This window comes from Stegodyphus dumicola, chromosome X1 (genome assembly GCF_044657685.1).
Source record: "Stegodyphus dumicola isolate Sdum_Otavi_A_Nest chromosome X1, ASM4465768v1".
Lineage (NCBI taxonomy): Eukaryota > Metazoa > Arthropoda > Arachnida > Araneae > Eresidae > Stegodyphus > Stegodyphus dumicola.
In genome coordinates, this window is record NC_140780.1 from 48606514 (window position 1) to 48628638 (window position 22125).

The window sequence follows — 22125 nt, forward strand, 5'->3', positions numbered from 1 at the left end:
AAATACATTCTCAGCCACACATATCGAACACATTCCGTGAAATTTCACTGCTGTAACTTAATTGGTAAATGCAGTTTATTACCTCTTATTTTATTTTCTACCATAAACAGATATTTTTCCAAAGACAAAGACTCAAAGTGTGAAATCAAAGTAAAGGCAATTACCGAATTTTCAGTGCACAAAACTGAAAGTTTACTTTTGGTCCCACTCGACAAAACGACCCTGAAGTTGGTGCAGAAACTGACTTAATTCACTATTCCACTAAGGGTTTCAAATGTAAGCAAATGGCGGCTTCGTTAGGCTTAGTAGCAATTTAACAGCTTTTAAATTGTTCCTAATTCTACAACTATTGCCTGCAGATTAACTAAAAGCATGAACAGCTTACGTAACATAAAAACAACATAATTCAATCACTTTTAAAGCAAAAAATGCTCAATTTACCAACAAATACGAATAAAAATATAGAGCTCACCGAGCCGGTAACAGAGAGTAGATATATATATATATATACACACAATTTTGGGGCGACCGATTGCAATCAAAATGGGAGATGCACAACTGCATGTTATAGCAGTCCCATATTCAAAATTTCAACGGTCTAAGGGTCCTCGTTTTTGAGAGATACTCGCGAGATACATACGTAGGGGAAGGTTGCTATCGATGAGCCACTTTTACAAAATGATCCTTAAAATCGCCAAATTTGGCATACCGACAGGCAGTCTTTATCTACACCATAGCACTCTAACAGACTTTAAAATCATAAATCGCGATATTCTTTGATCTCTAATTCTCTTGATGAGTTTTTGACATCTGCTAAAGCAAGTATTAAAAATCCTTGAGGTCATTAGTATACCCTCTCAATACTCTACTCACCAAGTTTTACAACTGAATTCACAAGAGATAAACAGTTGAGACTGGACTCCTTTGTGTAGATCTACTGTATATATTTCTCAGATTCTGATATATCACTCATTCCTTCGATGTTTAACAAATTCTTAAACGAAATCCAAGAGGGAATAGTTTCTCATACATTCGCGGTTGAAATATGGGCTAATTTTATAATATTGAATTCGTTATTTTCTACATTATCCTAACTTTCTAGAAAGGCGTTACCTTAACTTTTATCTCTGGTATTACTTTGTTTACTTTAATTAAATATTCTTTCTTCATGTTTTACAGACTGGTCTCACAGCTCTGCATATAGCGGCTAGTTACGGTCAAGAAGATTTTGTAAGAGAGATGCTAACTCAAGTTCCAGCTACAATAACTAGTGAAAAGCCATCAGATAATCCAGATGCTGATGTAAGCTGTTATTTGCAGTTCATAGTAATTTCTGAAATCCAAATTTAGCGTAACATTTCTCTCTTAATGAATTAGAAATGGTTAGATAACCATCCCATTAAACGATTCAGTTATTAAAAGTGTGTCGAATAACTAAGGTTGATTCCGTACTCAGGTTTCCGTACAAGAGTTCTGAAACATTTTATGTCAAGCGTGAATTCGAAAATGACTGCTAAAAAGGGATAATTCAAGATTAATTTGAACCAAGAAATTAAGAGTATGCTACAGAAAGAACATTTTTGTAAACTAGAAAAAATGCAGTAAATTATCAGTGTATCACGAACATGTGATAAATGTAGCTTGTAAAGATTCAAACTGCTCTAAGTACCAACTTTTAAATGGCAATCTAAAGACAATAGAAGTAACGTTTATGTAACTACTCAGTAATATCTGAAATTTACTATTTACTTAAAGTTTAATATAATCATAAACATATAGTCCTAAATTTTCTTGTTAAAATGAAAAGTTAAAATAATGTTTTATTTTAATAGTATGGCTTCACACCACTGCATATGGCATCTCGTCATGGTAGAGAAGATGTTGTGAGAATGCTTCTCAACAGCGCAGGAGTTCAAGTAGATGCATCTACAACTGTTGAAGTAATTTCCATATAAGTTTCTTTGAAAATTAAAGTAACAATGAAAGAAGATGAATAATTTTGCTATTTAAATTAAGTTAGCATTGTGGGAACATATGATTGCTAAGTATAATTTGTTTGAAAGTGTATATATTTATCAAATATAGTATGTATGATTGCTTCCAAAGTAGATGGATTTTGAGTAATGAATCAAAATTACAGAATATCTTTTAGAACACATTTAAAAAACTATGCAATAAAACTTACGAACTGATTCGAATTTCTTATTCATTAGGCCACAATGCCTCTTCATTTAGCAGCTAAAGGTGGTCATTTAGCAGTTGCAGGCTTGATTCTAAGCCGAATAACTGATAAATTTCATTCAGGAGATAAAAGAGGACGAACGCCACTTCATATGGCTGCAGCGAATGGTCATGAAGATATTGTTCGCTTACTTCTTGGTCAGGGAGCAGACATCAATGCAGCTGACAATGTAAGTGCCTTTTAGATTTTAGGAATTTAATGTTATGTTGCTTCGTTTTTTCTGTATACGAAGTTTCACTACTTATAGTAACTTTCATTCGTTACTAAATGTTTAATTCATATGAAATGTCAGAAAGATTTGTTTTCTTACAGAATGGTTGGACTGCTCTTCATTATGCAGCCAAACAAGGCTACCTCGATATGATTCAGCTCTTGATTGACAGCGGGGCTTCATCAATAGCATCTGCAACAGTAAGAATTGTGTATTTCTCTACTGTCTTGATTCAACTTCAGAGCTGAATATTACCATATTATTTCTTCAAATTATGTATCATTTCTTTATAAAGTTCTTATTCATTATTTTCCATTAAACTTCCAAATAATATACTGTGCCTAGAAAATTGTATTTAATGTAGACAAATGACAGAAAATTTCTATTTTTGAAGGAATAAGATTTGCTCTCCCGACCACAATTCAGTCAAATAGTTTAATCAAATTTTAAGTACTTCTATAATTCTTTAAATCTAAGGAAGGGTAACAACTTCAAAGATAAAGCCCTTAATTAATTAAATTCAAATGCTAACATCATGTCTAAGGTTAGAGTAAAGTTCAATGCAGGACGTCCACAGTGCATCCTTGTTTGAAACCTTTTAGGAAATGCAGTAAAAAGTTTAAAGTGACAAAAGTAATAAATGAAGAATAGTTTTTAATAGTACGTAATATATAACTAAAAAACTAAAATGGATTCTGAGTTCTTAAAAACCTAAATAAAACTATTTAGTAATGCAATCTGAAATATGATTACTCATGATGGAATAAATGTATCAGATGAAATTCTGCATATTAATAAAGGTCCTATACGTATGCTTATTTCAGTTTGTTTTAAAATTATTGCAGTTCTTGACTATTATTATTTGATTAATTACATAAAAATCTTTGTTGATGTAATTTGTATTATAAGTTTTCATGCTTCCCTTTTTTTTTTCCTGTAAGCGACTCCATAATACCCAAATCTCAATGGCCTGTAATCTGAGATAACAAAAATCAGCTGACTTTAGCATTTACAGCACATACGACTAATAAAAATATTTGTTTCATTTTCGATATGCAACCAACTATGCATACTAAATTGTTAAAAAAAGCGGATCAAATATAAATGCATATTTGTAACGTTTATTTTAGCTAACATATTGTTTTTATATGAGTTCTTTACTGTATCTTCTATTCATTCCGTCCGTGATCACCAACAAGCATATTAGGGTTGAGTTTAAATAGCGAGAGAATTTGTAGTTTAGGGATAGATTCTGTGGTAATCCGCCAGAGAGATCTTTATTTTTAAAGTGTCCACCTGTGTCCCGATCTGCATTTCGGTGAGGATTTCGTATTATTTGTTAACTCGCAAGGCTGGGAGTTGCAATAACAACTGACGTGAAGGTTATCTTCTGTGTTGTATGTATTTGAATATTTGAATTTTCCGAAATCACTGTAACTAATTGTTCTTCGAGCTACCTGCCAGCCTGAAATGAAGCAACAATGCAGCAAAACGAAAATGCAGTGAAGTGCAGCAAAACGAAAATGACATTTACGTTTTCTTAATAATCCCACTTACAGATATGTCAAATTACTTGCAACCCTTTAAAATGCGTCTTCTGTGGCAAGACTTCGATTTAACAAATTTAATTTAATTCCGTTCAATGAGTTTTTATCAACAAGCAATTATCTATATGCAAGGATAATTTTGTTCACTATTGTATGTATATTATATAATTCTATAAGTATTGCCAGCATATTTTTGATCTTTTCTTTTTCTTTTGTTTAATTTTTAGCCATGTATTGACGTAGTTCCTATTCTCACGAGAAATATTTTTTTCATGCAAGTCATAATATACATTCACGAATTTAACTAAAACGCACCTTAGTTAATATATCGTTCCCTTTTGATTTTTACTTTATTCAAATAAACTTTATCACTGAATTCTATTGAACAAGACTGGAAGAAGGGAATATGTAGTAGTTTTGTTTCCTTATTTAAACTAAACTGTCATTTAAGCAAATTTCTTCGAAAGTAGCCCTTAATTAGAGTTAGTATACATTTCTTAGTTTCCTGCTTATCAACTTGAAATGCATTTAAGGCAAATGATAACTTTCTTTAAAAACGCTAGCTTAAGCTGTTCTATACATTAAATTAGCCAAGCTAATTACTTTCAATCAGGCTTTGCCATGTAACTCATAACAGCATCTCGCAAAAAATTAGTTTTGTGAAACCTCAATTAAGAAAACATACAATTCATAAAGAAAAGCAAGAGAATATGAAACGAATTAAAAGAGGTAGAATTTTTAGAAATTTTTCTAGTCATTTCCATTATTCGTGGGTATCAGCCATCGATAACTCATACTTAATACTGTGACACATATTGAAAAAATAAGATCAGTATCTGAAATTTATCGAAATATTACGTAAAAAAACAGCAAATCGTTATCTGTGTGCTGGGCATCGACGCTGTTGTCTAACGATGTCGATGTCCAGCCCAGAGATATCAAATAAAATATTGTTGCTATAATTTCCTTTGAATGAGAGCAAGAAATATGTTTATATTCCGTGACTCTAACATGAAGTTTCTAATCAATTAACGCTTCTACTAAAAGAGTGGCGATCGAAGTTTTTTCAGCACGAGAGAAAAAGAGAAGAATTTCAGTTCAATAAACTGTATTCATTGATAGCCATCATTAAAACTGCTCCTTTTTTTAACAACATGAAGATCAAATTTATATAATTTTATTAATCTCTAATTCTTTAAAAACCTCAGGAGAAAACAATCTTATGAAGCTAATAAAGGAACATAGCAAAGCAAATAATACAGCGATATAATCGAGTTCTGCTGCTTTTTAAACTTTTTTTGTCTTTCCTTTTTAGAAAAAAATACATATGTTATCTCATTTTGTGATCGTGATAATTATTTTAATTTTTTTGCCAAACAATAGAGTTCATGTCTAGTACTTATATTTCATTTTAAAGTTCAATTTTCTGTAGTCTGTTTCTCCTTATAGTATTACTAATAACTAGAATTAACATTTGCGTATGGGAAGCGAAACAAATGCTATTGAGCGTGACTTATTAAAAAAGCTAGTGACTTGGTTTATATTTAGATGGAATTTTGAGAAAAATAAAATTGTTGTCTTGCCGGTCTTTTTTAAGGGAAACTACAAGACATCAGTAAAGGTTTTGCGAAACACGTTCTTTTTCCTTCATATATTACAGCTGATCAGAAATCGAATTGAAAGGAAATGTTGTTCCAGTCAATGACTTCTATCGACAACACAACACACAGTTGGTCATTAAAATTGCTACTTCGTGAAAAGGAAGCTCACAAGAAACCTGAAATTTGCATAAAAAATACAACATGTTGGCACATGTAAATTATTATCATTTCACTGTTTGCATTTATTACAGGCAAGAATCACATCGAAGCAATTTAAAAAGGCAGATTGAAATGCCAATTTTTATTCCGAAATTGCGATTACTGATTGTGTTTCGTATTGGAGGTTGTATTATGTCTAATGCAACAAGAAGAAGCTCACCAAAAACCAGCAGATCTCAGGAATGGATTCCGAGCGAATTTTAGCCTTCCGAGACTATGGATTATCGTACCGTGCAACTATACTGCTCGCGTTGAATGAGACCCAGTCACTTCTATGAAAATTTAAAATAGATGGGTCCAGAAGGACCACGCATAGGCAGATTTCTTGTGTTTTTGGCAGATTTCTTGTGTTGCTAGATCTCAACAGCCCCATTCATCAGTGCCCTGAGACCATAGACATTTTGTTCGAATTCTTGTTTGGAATCGCACAGCCATACCATGCATCTTCCATCAGGAAATTTTGTGTGCTCCAAAGCACTAAGTACCCGCACGTACCATGCGATGACGTCTGCAATGCCACAAATTATAAACAAAGGCAACCATTGATTCGGCTTCTCTTCGGGTTACAGCTCAAAAGTCAACAGTGATGCGTTTAAATCAATGGCGTGATGTGGTCTAACAAATTACACTTTTGCTTACAGCATCAACTTGATCCTATCCATGAGAGGAGGCATCGACGGGAAAGAAAATGAAAGCTTTTATTCCTCATTGTTGTACTACCCCAGCACTTGAAATTCATGGCTCGTTCACCTCTAATTCGCATATCTGGGGCTTTGACCATCCTTGCTGCATTACTGAGGTTTAAGTGCCAGTGTCTATGCCATATTTTCGAGGTCTCTGAGGCTTCATCTTTTTAGAAGATTATTCGAGACTGTGTTTTGCTACATTTCCTTATTTAATAGTTGTGTTCCATTCCTACCCTGATGGACGTTCTTCAGATCACTCACGAATTTAAAAAGGTTCTTCAATCATTGGAGAGAGAATATTCGCATAGTTGTGAAGTCACCTGCATTGCAGTATTTCGAAATGTCATCCAGAGTCTGCTAGACACCATTCCCAGCAACGGCTGTTGTTGCCAGAGGCACATATTTAAAGCTCTGATTTCTGCGTTTCCTGTGCCTCAAAATAACTTGAAATTTTAATCATTTGATCATTCTTTTATAATTTCTAAAATAAATATGATTCTAAGACCTACTTTCTTTCGTGGTGTTGCAATTTTAGCGGCCAGTAGAGTAAATTTTAATAATGAAATAGTCTTTTCAATAACTTTGAAGTAAAACTAAAGTGTTTTCTTTCAAGTATAAAATCTTATGCTTTAACTGGATTCAGTTATTAAATATATTTTAAGCTAAACTGATTTCTTATTGAAATCCAAAACAAAAAATTATGCGAATTTTCTGTAAAGTGAACCAATAACTTACTTCAAAATTTTGCATTTGGTTTTGTCAACTTTGTTTTTATAACGTCTTTAGATCTGTTAGGAATTCATTTAATCAACTGTAAAATGAACGTGATTCTTCTGACCGCTTTCCTCCGTGGTAAAACAACTTTAAAGGCCAGCAGTTTATAAGAATATACAAAATGCCTTGTGAAACGGAGATCCTGTAATTTTGATCAAAGCAATGCTAAAAAGCCTCTTCTGTATTTTTAATATATTAGTTAGGAACTTAACTCACATCTAGTATTTAAAACACCTCATGAGTTTGAATAATGAGTAATTATTCATTTGTTACTTAGATTAATGAAAGGCCTTCAAGATATATTATTTTAAAAATATTAAACATACTTGTCTTTGTTTATTCAAGCATTGATTATCATGCCTATCTATTGCTATACATTAAGGCAGAAATTAAGCAGTTTTATTCTTTTACAAGATAAAAGAAAATATCCAAACCAATTTATATTGCAACATATTCATACATACATCTCGAAACGGTTACACATCAGCCTATTTGCACTAAAGCAGAGATCTCGACTCACATCTTCTGATAATAAGTAGCTCTTTTTAGATACTTTTAATGGAACTGGAAGTATGTTTCTAGGAATCTAATAATGAAACCCTTTCAGATACCTCTTTTCATCCTGTAACCAAAGCCACAGTAAAAACATTACTGCATTCTCAGAACTACAGTAATGTATCTCTTTTTAGTTATTTTATCAGCTTTTAAAATATTAATGATTTATCAAAAGTTTCAATAACTTAAATTCCAAAAAGATATATCTGTCTGCAAATAATATACACAAACGTATTTTAAAGTTTGAGGTCCAGCTTTCTTCCAGCATAAAATTTAGTTCCCTTAAGATTCAGTGAATGCTGTTTATACAAATCAATCTATATTTTCTCCATTAGGAATGATACCTCTTTTGCACGAGTTGTTTTATGTTTTTGTTTCCCCCAATATCTAAGGTTTTTATCTCCTTCATTAATTACTATTTTAAAAGTTGGATATCATGACAAAACCCTCTACCAATTATTTTATCTCTGACCTCTACTTATAGAAAGTTTTTGTATTAAAATATTAAACTAAAATCTAAATAAGCGAGTTTTAATGACAGATTCGTAATCTATTATATCTTAACAAGCAACTGAAAAACTCTGAACAGAATTTACTGCTACTTGAAATCAGGCAAAATAGTCTAAAATTCTGAATAACTAATTTCCAAAATTGACATAATCTTAATTAAACACTTTGATACGTACCTAATTCCCTCTCATTACAACTAATTTCTGTCTAAAGTAACTTAAATAGATTTATCTCAGACGACAACTATTCTGATTTATTAATTTCATATAGCACCTGATGTTTAAAGTCAGACTTCAGAAATTCCCTTTATCCAGCACCACGGTGATATAACACAGATGCACTGCTGGTTATCTAGAATGCTGCACCATAAAGAAAATAATGTAAGGTACAAGGTTGAATTGAATATTAAAATTACAACCAGATTCAACTTGCAGAACGTGAAGAAATCAGGGTTTTGCTAAGCTGCTATAACTGGCAGTGTCCACTGTGACACGACTCGGTATTGAAAGAAAAGATCTGTAGATGTGTGCATAGCGTATGTCAGTCCATTCTGTTTCCAGATGTTGCTAAAGTTCATCTGACACAGCAGCGGTTAGTGTATGCTAGATCACTCATTCGTCAGATGTGCTTGATGGGTAGCATATCGGTGCAATGTGCGGTTGAACATTATCCTGATCTTGTTGAATCTTAAGGATAGCAAGCTTCAAAATTTCATAGATGGCTGTTGGATCTAACAACAAAGGTGCAGGAGTAAACTCCAATGACACCCCAAACCATACCTCCAGGTGATGAACTGGTATGGAGATGCAATGGTTATGATATAATGTCACTGCAATCACTCCAGATTCGGAAGCAGCCACCGCGCAGAAATTCGTAACGTCGTTGTCGTTTACCCATGCCCGATGTTCAAACCTTCACTACAGCAGCATACGCCAGTGTTGTAGAGTAAACAATAATCGCAATAATAAAATCCTTACTAAAATTTTCTTTCTCCGCTGATAACACCGAATGGTACAGACAGACACAGGTCATTCTGCAATAGACCCGAATCTTTTACTAGGATGCATGTTTAATCCAGGCGCACAAGATATCTGTCGTTTAGTTTTGTGATAGACTAGGCTGATCCAATAGTCTCTTTGGTCGATCTGTTTCTCCTACACACCCCCTCCCGATTCCATATTTAGATCACTGTGGCTTGATTTCGTCTAATACGAACACCAATTTCTCGTATGGATAAACGCAGTCTTTATAAGCCCCAAGTCTTGTTCTGTTAAACTCAGAAACTTGCTCGAATGACTGCCTTTTTTCCCGATAAGCTATGCAGACGCTTTCCATGCAAAGAAAGACACTGTAAAAAGTACAATTCTACTTCACTTTATGATTCCTTTAAGTCGAGTTCCTGGCGCACATGATTTGGATATTCTGAGCTTTTCTTAAATGCTAACGTTTGAAAATCCTATTGCTGTCTACGTATAGGGAAAATGTCAAGCCTATTGGAAGTTTCATAGTGCTATATTTTAGATGGCCAACTGTGTAGAAACAAGGTCCTAGTTAATCTCGATTAAGTAACTAGTCTATCTTACTTGCACTTGCACAGTCTGAGCTCGCATTTAACATTTAGTGTATAGATTTCTGGAATGAATGCATAACCAGAAAGAAGGCGGAAGAGAAAAAAAAAACAAAGAGAGAAGAGAATATCTTTGGAGGAAAGAGAAACATTATTTTAACATGTTGCAAGAACTTTGTTAATTTTTCTAACAGTTAAATTTTGAGTTAAAGTTCCTTTCCTATCGCTTCTTAATTTCAACTTACAACTTCCGGCCAGAACGTATTTTTAGAATCACGTTTGAATACAAATTTGAGGAGTAATATTTAACCGCGAAGTTCTGCTGTCTTAGTTAGAGAAAACCAGTGATTCTGGATAGCACGCGTCCACCTTTTTAGGCTACTCTCTCGTAAGCTATTATTACACTCGGCCGTATTTTAGGCCCTTGATAGCTTCGCTGTCAGTTAGCGTTAAGGGGCCAACTCTTTTACAAGTTTGATAGCTTCGGCTATATCTTTTTAGTTAAGATTAGTTTAGTTTAGTTCTTAGTCTCTTAAGTTCAAGTCTGAGTGTTGGCTTTATTGTACAACTCGAAGACGTAGTTCTGTTACAACTTGTTGTAATAATAAAGAGTTATTTCTACCTTCTTGCTTGCTTTCACGAACTCAGGCGATTATTCGCTTACCTGTTCTTAAGATTCTTCAAATTCAACTGTAACTTAAAGTACACAGTACAGAATCTTACAACGTTAATCAGCAGCATCTTTCATAGCTATAAGAGTTCGGTAAATTATGTTTCAGAATGAAGGCTGTTTTTTCCACCTATTCTAAATTAGTAATATATTTCGAAATAAAAGGATTTTTCATTCATTAATAACAAAGATAACAAATAATTCTATTAGATACTCAAGACTCAAAAATTAACAAGTCGTTAAGACCTCTCTGAATACTGGTAGTTCGATTCGGGTTCGATTCCCATACAACGGGCTGACTGCGTGAGATTTTCATGATTTTTCCCCATGTGCAAAGTCAGTATAAGATAGTTTTCCTTGAAAAAAAAATCACTGCGGAGGCTTCAAGCAGATATCCTGCTTGTATTTTCCTGAATTAATTAAGCTATCTCAATTTTGTAAGTTCCATAACGTTACATGTTACAGAAATACAGGATTTTTAGCATACAAAATAAAATTGTAATTATTTTGAGTAATTAAGACATATGTAATGAAAAAAAACTGACTGCACATTTGCAAATAATTTATTATTTTTTCTAAATACTGCAGTTCCATTTTACATTTAACACATTATTAGTTAGGAAAAAAAAGAGAAAAATGTATACTCAATTTGAGTTTATTCAAGAGTTCCTTCACGATCAAAATTTAACTTCTACTCTTGAAGTTTTCAAAGTGCTCTAATGAAACTCATTGTTGACTTTTTCCTTAAATTTAACACCAGACTTTTTTCTTCCTGGTTGCTGTTGTTATAACATAACGTTGGATAGATGTGGACAATTTTTTATTCGAAACAGAATTAAACTAATTAAAAGGAAAATATGAATATTCACCAAATTATCTTTTCCTCCGTCAATTTTGTTTAATCATGTATTAAGAATTAATGAAGAAAGAGGCATATATGTGTAAAAGTTAAAGCGATCGAATAACACATTCATCTACGATGGTTTTAAAAATAAATTGACAAACTCTGCAACTAAGTGAGTAATGTTTTACTTGAATAATTAAAAAAGGATATTGTGGACCATAATTTTATAACTCTCATCCAGTAACAAGAAACTGTTAGATTATAATTTATAGAATATAACATACAATGAAAAAATAATATTTTTTTTTCAAATTAATGAATTAGGTTGATTCTTTTTTGGCACTGCTTAGACAGGAGAGAGAGAAGGAGAAAAAAAAAATATTTTCAGTGATGCGCAACTTTCCCTCATTTCTAAATACTGAACTCCACAATCATTTTTACTTGCAGGTCACGTCCTTGTCACCCCTCGCTTCATAATCGGTTAACTTGTCTGACACGCATGGCTTCACAAATCAAAATTTATGTAGAGCTGGCAAATGCTTTCCTGGCTCTGCCTTTTTTGTGTGCATGTGTGTAACTGTGAATCTTCTGTGTGCAAAACACTTGCAGTTTCCATCGCTTGAATTATAGAAATTTTATCCTGAAAATTTCATATGTAGTTTGTCGAGTTTATAGCTAACAAAACAGAGAAATAATTACTAATTAAACTACAGGAGTTCGTATTAATAAGTAGCGCGATAGAAAATTAAATTTTAGGAAATAATATTTTCTTCTTTTCCAGTACCATGTATTAATCGCATTTAGATACTTCATAATTTAAAATTAAACTAAATTCGCAGGTGTCTTCCTTGTCATTATTCCTTAAACTTAATTGTAAAAGAATTGTGACATTTTTATTTCTACGAAGATTTTGAGCTAGTAACAAATAGATATTCATGAAGCGCATTAACCCTTTTGATACAGAACCTAGAGCAACATAGAAGCACTCTTCACTGACTGAAGCAAAATTCGAACAACTAAGAAAGACCCCGATTCTCAAACGAATCGAGTAAGTAGAAGCGGGAAACTCGATGTTGTATGAATTTGCAGGGGAAATGGGAGAATGAAAAGCAGAGAATAAATCCAACTTTGAAGTTATATATGCATTTTGAGACTTGGCGATCAGATTAAACGAAATTAGATAATAAATAAATGATAATAATCAAGTTTAAGCGATAGTAGATCAATTATTTTATTGTTTTGCTTTGCAATACTATAACTCAAATTTTGCGCAAAAATGGACAATAAACTTGACAAAATAAGTGAACTTATGAACTTATACACTTGACAAAATAAGTCAACTTATGAAATTAATCAAAAAGTTCGCTGTGCATAATGTTTCAGGTAAAAACATTGTTAAACACCAATAAACATTGATCAGCTGCGTATATCCACGCCACACGCATTTTTTTTTCTCTTCCCCTTTTCTAAAGTTAGATAAGAACTGGAGACTGCTGCTGTTTCCAATGTCTAATGGTTGTTAAAGTCAGTGTGTTTATTAAAATGCTCATGCCAAAAAAAACGTGATTTTGACGTGGAAAACTGGAAGCCTTGTCGGCAAAAATTAGCAATCCATCTGAATTCAGTTTTGAAAACGTGTTTTATAACTTTTGGTTTTTGATTTTTCTAAAGAGTCTTCGACAGGAAATTACATTTCTATTCTGATTCTTCTGACTCTCTTGATGAAAAAAAAATAATCCATTGCTCTATCCAGCCTTTCAAAATTATTAAGAAATTCATTTACAGCTGCAACTGTTTTGGTGCATATCTGAAGTTGACTGGCTGTACCGCATTAAGATGCATAGTACTCTGCAATATTTATAAGACTTTCCAGCATGTTAGAGGACATGAAGAAAATTTATTCCCTTATAATTTGTTTTAAGTTCATTAATATGATGTGTGATAATTGCCAAAATACATTTTTCACCTACTGTGTATCTTGCACAAACACGACAAATGAAAGAATACCCACCGGGCTTATAATATTTGTTATTGTTTCCCTCGCACAGATCACTTTCCTCATTGTACTCTTTCGAGAGACTTGATTGCAACGTAAATCTGCTAGTTTCTTACAAAAGCATTCTTTTCATTTTCCGTCCGCATAGACAGTGCACCTATAAAACACATTTTTACTTAAAAAGGACTGTAACAAGCGATGCTAAATGCACGCAGACTATAGCAAAAGAATATTTCCGACGAATACTATATACATTCAAAGAATGATAGAATGTATTTTAAGAAGAGTATAGAAAAGTTTATTTCTATACGTTTATGACTTACTTAAACCCTGAACTCTGGAATATTAACCAGGGTCTGTATCAGTAATGAAAAACCAGCCTTATTGATTCAGATCGCATATTGAATATGGGCTCAAAAATCATTATGCTCAAGTTTTTCCTTCGTGTTTTCTGAATTAATTTCTTTAAAACAAGCATCATTAGAGTAATAGCTTAAATGAGTAACTGTAACCAATAAAATATTCAAAGATGAACATAAATGCTCTGTATTTTCTTCGGGGTCATTTAGAAAAAATTGCAGATCGAAAGCATTTTATAATTAAAATAAAAACTTTGGTCTTTCCACTTGCAGCATTTGTCTAGCTACTTAATCTTCTAGAACTCCTTAGTTTATGTCACCAAAGAATACGAGACTCTATAAATCGTTTTCTAAAATCTTTATCACGCGTGAAGTTTTATTGGATTTATATTTTATTGTATTAGTAATTTAAATTCTTTCCTTTATCAGTGAACAAAAGTTTTATTTTCGTGATAACTGAAGCATTAATTTTTATAAATTGGATTGGTAATGTTAGTCTATCTGAAACAACAATATTTATTCGAATATCTCATTTTTTCCGTTTTATGATGGTTCATGTACATAAACTATATTATAGCTCTTTAATATCTTGAACAATATCGTGACACATTTACATCAAACTCGAATTAAATGGACTATTTTAAACAATTATTCTATGACTATTTAATTCTAAGTCACTGAGATATGCAGTAAGAAACTCATTGTCATTACTCACATTGCATTTAATTATGAACACTGAGTTTCTCTAAGTTTGCTTCAACTAGACTAAAATTTAAGAGAATAAATCCATCTATGATGAACAGATGAATAAATGAAATGTAGCAAACTGTCATTGATAATAAGCAGCTCAGTCGGTATAGTGGTTACTGACGCTGGTTGTCGCGCCGATGGGACCGGCTCAAATTCCCCGAGAAGGCATGTATGCTTGTAAGCGTATAGTAATTATTGTTCGGCAAAGAGGCATTGAAAATACACGGCCAGCTGAAAATCCTCTCGAGAGATTGGTAGGGGAAGAAGGGTGAGTGATTCTCGGACTGCCCCCTGTGGTATCTCCTTCAGTATCTGAGCAGAACAGCACAGTTAGAGCTGCGAGACTATACCTGTACGACCAATGGCGAATTTCTGGTATCCATCCCACTTCTGTCTGTATCCTATATCTGTCAATCATAATTTAATAAAACACACAACAAAATCAAGTTCAAATCGATGCTGTTTTTAAAGAACATATTCGTAGATGAAAATAATATGCTGCAGTTTTAAAAATGCGAAAATGATATTTAAATTTTAACTAGTTTCATGGAGCGATAAGTATGAAAGCAAACAAAATTCTACAGAAATTAAATGAAAGAAGGCCAATAAGATAATTCGTATGCCCCATTGTAACTGTGTTTATCAATACTGTTTTTAGCGATGACCATTAGCGAATACGAACAAACTTCGCAAAGTATTTTAACCTAAATGATCAAATTATAAAGTTATATTTTTATATGCACTTTTTAAGCAAAAATATTTCTCTAATTTTTAGACATTTGAATGTAATTATAATTGAAAGTATATTATATCAGACATTTGAATGTAATGTCATTGAATGTACATTATACCAGACATTTGAACGTAACAAAGCGATTACAATATGTAAAACACTTAAGAAATTGAAATAATTTTAAGCCTTGGAAAAAATTATGTTAATTTATTCCCGCCCTAGACTTCTTTTTAATTCAATTAAATGATTGAATCTAGTTATTTTTTTCCATCATAGGACGGAAAGATACCTTTAAGTATTGCAGCGAATGCCAATCATTTAGATGTTTTGCGATACCTCTTCAAGAGAGAGCACAACACCGTGACACTTATGGAAGATTCTTCGGTAAGTTGATGAAATTGTGTTTTAACTTCATATTCCGATACAGTTTTATGATGAACTTAAAAGACATATAGTTTTAACTACGAATAGAATGAAATATTTCCGGACTCTGCTTAAGTTTCCAGTACAGTTAAACGAGCAGTCAACTATACACTTATTTACATCCCAAAACTAAACTTCAAGCTGTATTCAATAACTTTCCTTTTTCTATCAAATTAGTATGTAATACCTACTTGTTTATCTTCTGATGTGTCAGCTGAAGTACATGTAGGAACCACACAGGAGAAGGGTAAAAAGAACCCTTTATTAACACTCTTTAAAATTCACAATGCATCGACTTGACGCTAACACACTACGCCTCACTTCGGCGGTAACTCAGATAACAAGAACTAGCTAAAAATTAGAAGATGTTAACAAGCAGTAGAATTACTCTAGAAGGCTCAGATAATCCTGCTACCTAAAACCACATTGAAGTCTATTGCAAGCAAAGTAATAGCTGTTACGCCACTTTAACCAGCAATAAATGCAGAACCAGATGCTAAAGCTACAAAGTTACCGTGCTTGCCCACACTCTCTAACTTTCCCTTCTAGAACTCAGTATTTAAACCTTTTCTCCTCAAAGTAGAATTTGCATCCTTCACACGCGCTACCAAATTTAAATATTCTGGCACTGACAATTAGAGGTATGAAGACTTGAACTTAGCTTAGGAAACTTAGAGAAGCTTAACTTTTTTTTAGTTTAAATATCACGCTGAATAACAATCAAAAACAAAGTCCAACATTAAGAATCAGCGTAAATTTTAAAAAATTATTTGCAGTACTAGTTTCGAGAGTTTTTGAACTACCTTCTTCAGCTGCTAAGTGTAAATGAACCAAATAAAGGGTGAAGAAAGATAATGAGCTAAACTTCGTGAATTTCATTTCTCCTGCATCGAAATTGATGAACTAATTTCACTTCCTCACCTCTGTTTGAATCAAACACATTTTGCTTTCCAAAATAAGTATTATAAGCAAACTGAGGGATTAGCCATGGGAAGCCCTCTTAGTCCAATCCTTGCTGATATCCAGATGCATTATTTTGAATCAAAATTATTTTGAAACTTTAAACTTCACAGTTTGGTTCCACTACGTAGACGATACATTTACCCTGTTTGATGGTAAAGAAAATGATTAAAATAATGTTCTTTCAATAATGAATTCCATTGATCCTGCCATTCAGTTCAATTTTGAACTTAGAACTCCAATTATCTTCCATTCCTCGACATTTTGACTTCAGTACTACTGTTTACCGTAAACCTTCATCGGTTTGTCTTCCACCACACTTCAAATCATGTCATCCAACGAAACAGAAGTTAGCTTCATTTTATTTCTTTGTTTTCCGTGCACTTCAAGTTTGCTCCTCCAAATTAGCTCTTGATCAAGAACTAAATTATGTAAAAGCAGTTGCTATTAACAGGGGCTTTTCACCCAACATTATCAACCATGCAGTTAGAAAATTCTCATCGGAACACATCAAAGCAGCAATCCTTTTTTAGGTGATTAAAAGAATTCTTTGTCATTCCTTTCTTTCCGTCAATTAGCTATAAAATTGGACGTATTTTTCAGAAATTTAACTTTCGGGTTGTTTTCTCTCCTATCAATATAATTCCTAGTTCCATGCTTAAGGACTTCATTCCGGATATGAATTCCTGGGGTATTTAAAGGATTCCTTGCCAAAAAGCTTTAATATTTCGTGTTAATGAACATGAGGTATATGTTACGAAAAAGGAAAGACAGAAATCCGCTGTTGCTCAGCATTGTTGGAATGAAAACCACACGTTCCATTTTTCTGCAGCCAAAATTATTCAGAAAACATCCTCTATTGGTGAATTAGATTTATTAGAAACATTTCAGATTCCAAAAATTATTTCTGTTCTAGTTAATGACCCCAATTGCAATCCATCTTTACCTCCAGCCTTTAAAGTTATTTTGTTTTAGCTTTTCTTGTTTTATCAATAGACGGCGCCAATAGCTTAACTTCTGTCCAACTATTTTATCTTATATCTATCCTTATCTTATCTTTCTTCACCCTTTATTTGGTTCATTTGCACTTCAAAGTTCAAAAACTTTCGAAACTAGTACTTCAAATAATTTTTAAAAATTTACGCTGATTCTTAATGTTGGACTTTGTTTTTGATTAAACTTGTTAGTGAAAATAAATATAAATCCCTGCACGTATATAAATATCTCTTATAAATATTACCTACGTTGTGTAAGTCTTACGTTAAGAAATTTTCCCGGCTACGAATTCTGATACATGTCATTTTCGTTTGAGAATTCGATATGATATCTGCTTCGTAATCATAAATTTTTAAACATGAATTGTTCAAAAAGTACTGTCTTCAGATATATGGAGTACAATGGCAGGAACAGAGTTTAAATTAGATCATCAATGAAATATTTGTAAAGCATATTAATTTATAACGTTTATTAAATATCTTTTAAAATTATGAGGTGTGTCTTATATCACTGGTATATTGAAATATTACTAACATTAAGAGCTTTATAAATAACATTTTCTAATCATTTGACAAGAACTTTAAAGCTAATTTGTGAAACTTTTAATAAATATGGTGTTCCAAATAATAGAGCAACAAAGCAACATAGGTAGCTTACCTATGCTGTATTACTATGCTTACCTATGTTAGTATAGCATACTATACGTGGGTAATATTATTGTGAAAGAAAATTGTAAAAACAAATACAAAGAATTTGTTCATAAGTTAAGACTATTTTGAGGTTAGATTTCTATTTATTTAAATAACTATTTATTTAACTGCAGTGTGATTTATTTTTTCCCAATTCAGAATCGTTTCAAATGTTTCTGCATGATAATACATTCATATATAATATATTTTTATATGTGTGTGTTACGCGTCTTTAATACTAGTGATTAACCATCTATTAATATTCTTTCAATGCTTTTAAAATAAATACAGTGCTGTACATATTTACTTGTTTTATTTTAGTTTCTTGTTGACCTTATGGTATGCGGGAAACTTCATGACCATCTTCCCTTACTGGAATTTGTTTTCGTCTCCCCTGCACCAATCGACACTGCCGTCAAGATGTCCCGTCGCTACGAGGATTTAGCCCAAAGGGAAAAAGAAAGAGCAAGAGACTTAGAGACAATTTCAGTATTTTGTGAAACACTAGCTTCTGACCTTTTAGCTATTGCAGCTAGTAATAATACTGCAGGTATACTCCTCCAAGCTGGAGATCATAAAAATACCGTTTTTCTTGATGTGCTCATTGAATTAGAGAGAAAAGACGTTGTTGCACATTCTGCAGTCCAAAAATACCTTTCCGATGTGTGGATGGGAAATTTAAAATGGCCTGCATGGCAAATTATACTTCTATTTTTAGCATTTATATTTTGTCCTATTACGTGGATGGCTTGTTCTTTACCCCTGCATCGCTTAGCCAATATACCTATCATCAAATTCATGTCGTACCTCGTATCTCACATTTTCCTAATATTTTTGCTATGTTTTTCAATTTTAAATCCATATTTTCCTCTGTGGAACTCAACACGATTACTTCCTCATCCCCATGAGTGGTTACTACTGCTATGGTTACTGGGGTTCATGGTTGCTGTCAATGTGAATCCCAAAGAGCGTGGTGGTTTAGGTTGGATCAAACAAGTCATAGTTACTTTCGGCATGGTTGCTATTATTATTCACCTTGCGGGTTTCTTTTTCATCGATGATAACAGACTTGTGATATTATACATAAGAAATCAACTTTTAGCTGTATGTCTTCTTTTAGCATTTTTTGAATTCCTAAACTTTTTAACTTTTCATCATCTGTTTGGACCATGGGCTATTATTATAAGAGATCTCATGAAAGATCTAATGAGGTTTCTTGCTATCCTCGCAATCTTTTTAACGGGGTTTTCGTTACATATTTGTGCAGTTTACCAACCTGTCTTCAATCCAGGAAACACGACCGTAGCTGTGGGAGCAGAAGTTTTCCAGTCACCAATTGGCACATTCGAAATGCTCTTCTATGCTTTATTTGGTCTTGTAGAACCTGATTATATGCCTCCAATGCACCTAAGCCCTCCATTTGCAAAAGTAATCATGAAAGTCGTTTTTGGTGTGTACATGATGGTAACAGTCATAGTGCTTATAAACTTGTTGATTGCTATGATGTCAAATACATATCAAAGAATTCAGTCACAATCGGACAAGGAATGGAAATATGGCCGAGCCAAACTAATAAGAAATATGAATATGACTCTTCCTACTCCACCTCCTCTTAATATTGTGACATTCATCCCCACCTTAATCCAGAGATACAAAGCGAAAAAAGCAGGTATTTATCTTTTTCCCTTTTTGCTGCATAGTTAAGTCAAAAATTTCAGTATATATGATATCATTTAAAAATTTAAATGTTTTAAAATACGTTTTCAAGCGATTCTTTAAGATACTTATAATTTGCATCCTCTGAATTGAGATACCGATTTCACAGAAGTCAGAATACGAGTCACTATATTTAATGATGAAATCTTTCCACGAATACCGATTAAATTTCCAAATTTCGGATTGTTTCTGTAATTTTTTAATTTCTATTATAATTGTTAAATTAGTTTTGTAATTTTATGCTAATCTCTGCAAACATGTAAAGTAATCCTGTTCCAAAACTCAAACTAGAAAAATAAATTTTGAATTAATCTAAGTTTTACCGGGCTATCGGAATACTAGAAAAAGTCATTTCCCGAAGTTATGCGGAGGCGTCTTCCGTAGGCGTCATTGCAGAAAACTAATTTCGGTGCCAAACGATCCTTTTTTAAAAAAATCCAAATAAATGAAAAAAAATTGTAGTGCTGTGTAAGGAAGGAAAACACCATCCAATTAAGTGGTAATCTTGATCTAAAATTAAGGTGTTAAACACGTTTCAATTTTATAGATTTACAAATGTAAACTTCATTTTAAAAGCATATTATCATTTTAGTTATATTCTACTATTCATTATTTATGTTTATTTATCTTATTATACAAGTTGTAGAACACAGCCCCCAAAATGTTAATGTAAGCAGGAGTTTCTAGCAAGGCCGGTATTGACACCCTGGAGATCAATGGAATTTTAAAGGGAGTCAATGATGACCAAGGGGTCAGTTTGGGTCTATAACCAAATGTGCACCTGACATTGTTTGGCATAGTCAAGATCCCACTGATTACAAAAACGCACGGGTACGTTGTTTTGGAATTTAAAATTCATTAAAGAGAAATATCCCAAAATAAAAGATGTTACCGAGCCAACAATACTCAGATTTGTCTCCTCTTACCTGTGACAGCAGACTTTGGTCAAGTCAGTAATTTAGTTTGATATACAAGAAACAGCCTGAATATTTTAAAGCGAATATAAGAATTTAGTTAAGCAATTTTATGTTTAAGAATTTAGTTAAGTAAATTTATATTTAAGAATTTAGTTAAGCAGTTTTATGCGAAATATTAAAAAACATTCTATCAATACATCAAGCGCTGCCATTGCATTAATTAAACTCGAACTTTTGTGCAATTAGAATCTAAGCTTTTGGTTCTGAAAGCCTGTTTATATTTATGAAACCAAAAATAATAACAATATAAAAAATATAGAAAGAGGAATTTAGTAACACATTTTTTTTCCAAAATTTTTGTTCACATTCTTTTTCCAATTGTTATCTTTAAGTTATTTAGGAGCAATTATCTTAATTATGATTATGTTGTATATTATACAGAAAAATATAAAGGGAGGTCGATGAATAAAAGCAATCTTCTAAAAGGAATCTATGCAAGGAAAGGATGGGAATTCGTGATGTAAATCATCGATTGTAAAATTATTCGCGAAATTACTAGAATAAACTCTAAGCTGTAAATGTTTTGTGGGTTTTCATTACTTAATCTGCTAGCTCATCGTGAAATTTACTATCTACTCTTGTAATAAAATTACTGTTTTGAATTCCTGCTTTGTAGAATGATCCAAGATTCCCATTCTTTACTTTTAGACACGGTTTCACTATGATTATACACAATTTCTAGAAGTTCGAAGAATAGTTATTTCCGAAAAGATTAAAATAAAAAAGTATTTATTTTCATACATCTGTGTAGTAAATTTTAAGAACCTGTATTAACAATAGTTTGTAAACTACGCGTTATTACGAAAATCGTTCTAATTCAGCAATTTAGAAACCCACACAAAGTAAAATATAAATTATAAGATCATGTTCTCGGTGAAAACGACAGACATCATGGAATTACCATTTCTATCATGCATTCATTTTGAGGAACTTAATTTTCCCATCCTTTCAAAAAGCTTTAGAACCAATCCTATGAAGGAAAATTTTACGATATCGAAGTGCTTACTCCAATTGCTCTTTAGTGCTTTATTAGAAGTAACCTCGAACACAAGCACGACAGCTCATCCATACTAAGTTCAGTTCAATTCTATAAGAAATTT

The 22125-nt window shown here is 32.6% G+C and overlaps 1 protein-coding gene across 2 annotated transcripts in view; it reads left to right on the plus strand.

Moving 5' to 3' along the window:
- Positions 1 to 22125, plus strand: part of LOC118201491 (uncharacterized) — a 219342-nt gene that overhangs the window by 185846 nt on the left and 11371 nt on the right. For both annotated transcript variants that reach the window (XM_085808427.1, XM_085808426.1), the window contains exons 22-27: positions 1180 to 1302; positions 1833 to 1940; positions 2214 to 2411; positions 2555 to 2653; positions 15541 to 15648; positions 18654 to 20001. In XM_085808427.1, coding sequence (XP_085664553.1) covers positions 1180 to 1302; positions 1833 to 1940; positions 2214 to 2411; positions 2555 to 2653; positions 15541 to 15648; positions 18654 to 20001 — 1984 coding nt within the window. The remainder of the gene's footprint in view (positions 1 to 1179; positions 1303 to 1832; positions 1941 to 2213; positions 2412 to 2554; positions 2654 to 15540; positions 15649 to 18653; positions 20002 to 22125) is intronic.